General features: G+C 38.3%; 1 protein-coding gene across 1 annotated transcript; it reads left to right on the top strand.

Annotated features, from left to right (window-relative positions):
- Positions 1–173: 173 nt before the first annotated feature.
- LOC104947570 (inositol hexakisphosphate and diphosphoinositol-pentakisphosphate kinase 2-like) lies at positions 174–1,991 on the top strand (the record flags this gene model as incomplete). Its single annotated transcript, XM_010773616.1, has 3 exons — positions 174–313; positions 1,233–1,318; positions 1,837–1,991. Coding segments are annotated over exons 1-3 (381 nt in total), but the record flags the coding sequence as incomplete, so codon positions are not given.
- Positions 1,992–3,420: the final 1,429 nt, after the last annotated feature.

Here is a 3,420-nt window from a genome sequence, read left to right on the forward strand (position 1 = left end):
AGTTGAGTAGCACTTGAATGTTTTAGCTCTTGAAACCTGATTTACTTATATGATTATGTTTTCTTCTAGTTTGTATCTTCTTGGTCGAATGCACTTGTTGTAAGTCGCTTTGGATAAAATCTTCAGCTAAATGTAATGTAATGTAAAAGTAAATACATATAAAATAGAATGAGATGGTCTATTTGTTAATAACGTTTTTTTTGTTTGTGTGCCATTTCACAGGTTTCCCTCTGGACAAAGCTGTGGAGTACGCCAAGCTCAGGAATCCACTGCTCCTCAACGACCTCAACATGCAGTATTTCATCCAGGACAGGTAAAGCAGGACTGAAGGGTATCACAGAGAAGAAGCTAATTTCAACATAATGGTGCCTCATAACACAAACAATGAGTACAACGAGGGGTCATTAAAGTGGACTTAACATGCTATATTTGAATAATATAGTGTAGGACCATACCTATATAAGGCATATTTATACTTTTTATTTTTCAAAATACCAAACAGATCATGCATTTTAGCCATTCCTCATTTCGCTCAATTTAACACTGTCTTTGCATGGGCTGATTCTGTGAGAACAGCACCATCTACAGGCCTGGCATATGTACTACAGCGTCTCCAGCGCTTTCGAGCGGCAATGTCCGTGGCTGTCTCCTCCTGATTGGTGGAGTTGGCCCAATAGCCGTAGCGCCACTTCTGTGACGTCATAGAAGTGTTCAAATCTGGATCAGTCTGTATCAGATCCGTTGCAGCCCCTTTTTAAGAGATTTGGGTATGGAGGAAAATAGAGAGGGTTGTGTTTTCTGACACTTGGTGAGTTCCCTGGAACACCGGGGACACATGTTAATTTATAAACGACGTACGAAAGTGCATTTTGCATGATAGGTCACCTTTAAGTAGCTAAAATCATCGTTATGCTACTTGTTGAAGAAGATACTTAGAAATTGAAGTTTCTCTGTATAAAATAAAACAATATACCTGCATCAAGTTTTTCACCCCCTTATGTCAATTTCAAAATGCAGAAGCTGGACTCTTTTACACATCCATCTTGTTTGCACTTGCCAGTTATTAATAGGAGAGAAAACATGATGTAATTGCCATCTTCACACTTTCTACATAACTGTTTGGCTGCCTAACCCCAGCAAAACGCATACGTGCACATCAGAGCTGCATACATTGAAATACTTAGATTGTTCTTTTTTTGAGGTTATTGACATTTTATTGGATTTTCCATCAGGAGGGAAGTTTACAGGATACTAAAGGAAGAGGGCATCGACCTGCCTCGTTACGGCGTATTGAACAGAGACCCCGACAATCCTGAAGGTGAGAAAGTTAATATACTTTGTGTGAATAAGTTTGCATGATTTTGGATGGAAACTAAAACAAATCCCATGAATAAATATATTAAATGATCCATCTGTGACATACAACAGCATACAGGACATCAGTTACGTTGCAATATGCACATATTTTCAGTTATTTGAAACCAAAACAAGAAGTCGAGCTGTCAACAAAAACAAATTCGATGTAGCTGAGATTGTCAATTATGTTTTTGCCTGTTTTTCCTCCTATAAATGAAAAATGCTGACAGTGAATATTTTAAAGAAGAGTGTTTGAATTTATATTTATGATGTTATCTCTAGTAGATTGTTAAATACAAATATAAATAAAGTTTGTCAAAATGCAATGGATGTCTTTGATACATGTATGTGAAAGGCCCCTCTGTAAGAATCTACAACTATCAAACTTATTTATGTATTTCCCTTCTTTGAAATATTCCAGGTACTTTTTGATTAAATGCTTTTACTATGTGTTTAAAACCAAAGTGTCCCCCTGTGCAGAGTGCAACCTGGTGGAAGGGGAGGACCACGTGGAGGTGAACGGGGAAGTGTTCCCTAAACCCTTCGTGGAGAAACCTGTGTGTGCCGAGGACCACAACGTGTACATCTACTACCCATCGTCTGCTGGGGGGGGCAGCCAGAGGCTCTTCAGAAAGGTAGAGCTGGCAAAGACACAGGAGATATTTAGGTCGGCAAAAAGATGCTCTGATCTAGAAATACTGACAAGTTACCTTAACGTCACACTGCTTTTGACAGTATCCACTGTCCCTACATGTCAATGAGTGTTATTTTAATATAACTAGGGATGTCCCGATCACCTTTTTTTGCTCCCGATCCGATTCCGATCATTTGATTTTGACAATTTGCCGATACCGATTTTTCCCGATCCGATCTTTATGCAATGCATTAAGAGAAAAAAAAGCATTCAAGTTGTCCCTTAAGGTTATTTTTTTATTTAAATTGATATTCTATCCAACATGGATATAGCTTCTTTCTTTCACAGCAGCATTGGATCAGTTCAGTTGTGCAGCATTGGATCAAAACAAAATAAAGCTTATCAGTACTCGTTAGCTTACTGCTACAATTAGACACTGCGCCCTGCCCACTCTGTTGCCAGATTTGAGAGAAATAAGCAACCAGGTCTATGAAAACAAGCCCCAAAGAAGCAACACATACATGATGTTGTGTAATTTGAAACCAAAACTAAGGCCTCAGGATGACTTTAAGACTCGAACATGGTCGTTTTTGTTTTGTAACATTGAATAAAAAAAAATAAATAAAAATAAAAAAAAATCCGATCCCCGATTTTTTTGTCCCGATTCCGATCTTTTGAAAATCACGTGATCGGCTCCGATCCCCGATCACGTGATCGGATCGGGACATCTCTAAATATAACCCTAATCATAATGCTAATTTTCCTAATTGCCTAAGACATCATGTTTTCAGGGTTGTTCAGCATCCTTACATCAAAGTATTTCTCATGAACAAGATATCTCAGGAATGCATGAAAGGAAATTTCTTGTAATTTTGCAAAAAAAAGTCCCTTTTGACTTAAGGGTAAACTTATTGGAATGTAATGCTCGATGGTTAAGGTCTCTGGGACCTCACAAAAATCTTTTTTGGTCCAAAAGCAAACAATAAATGCTTATAATGGCTATTTCTTACACATGTCTAATGGGATTGAAGGATTAAGTGAAGACATTTTGGGCAGATTTTGATGTAAATTGCAACTTGACTGGTTGGCTGAGGCAACTTGACGAGGCGGTAATTCTAGTTTGGGTTGTTTTTTTGCGTTATTCAATGACTTACACAAAGGAAACATGGCTGAATAGCTGCTGCAGGGTTAAACCTTCTAGATTTACAGTTAATAACACAGTGAAACCGAAGGAACTTGAGAGACCAGTACTACCATCGGGAGGTTGCAGAGGTGAAAAAAAGTTTGGGTAATCTAGGATTTTTCACCTTAAGTGGTTTCTATATCCTGGGGGAAGCATTTATTTGACAGGCTTTGTCTCTGTGTAATATACGTGTGATATAAGTCTACTATGGGGGTAATAGCAGTGTGATGTGGGTGTGTTATGGGTC

This window comes from Notothenia coriiceps, unplaced genomic scaffold (genome assembly GCF_000735185.1).
Source record: "Notothenia coriiceps isolate Sejong01 unplaced genomic scaffold, NC01 NC01_scaffold00012723, whole genome shotgun sequence".
NCBI lineage: Eukaryota > Metazoa > Chordata > Actinopteri > Perciformes > Nototheniidae > Notothenia > Notothenia coriiceps.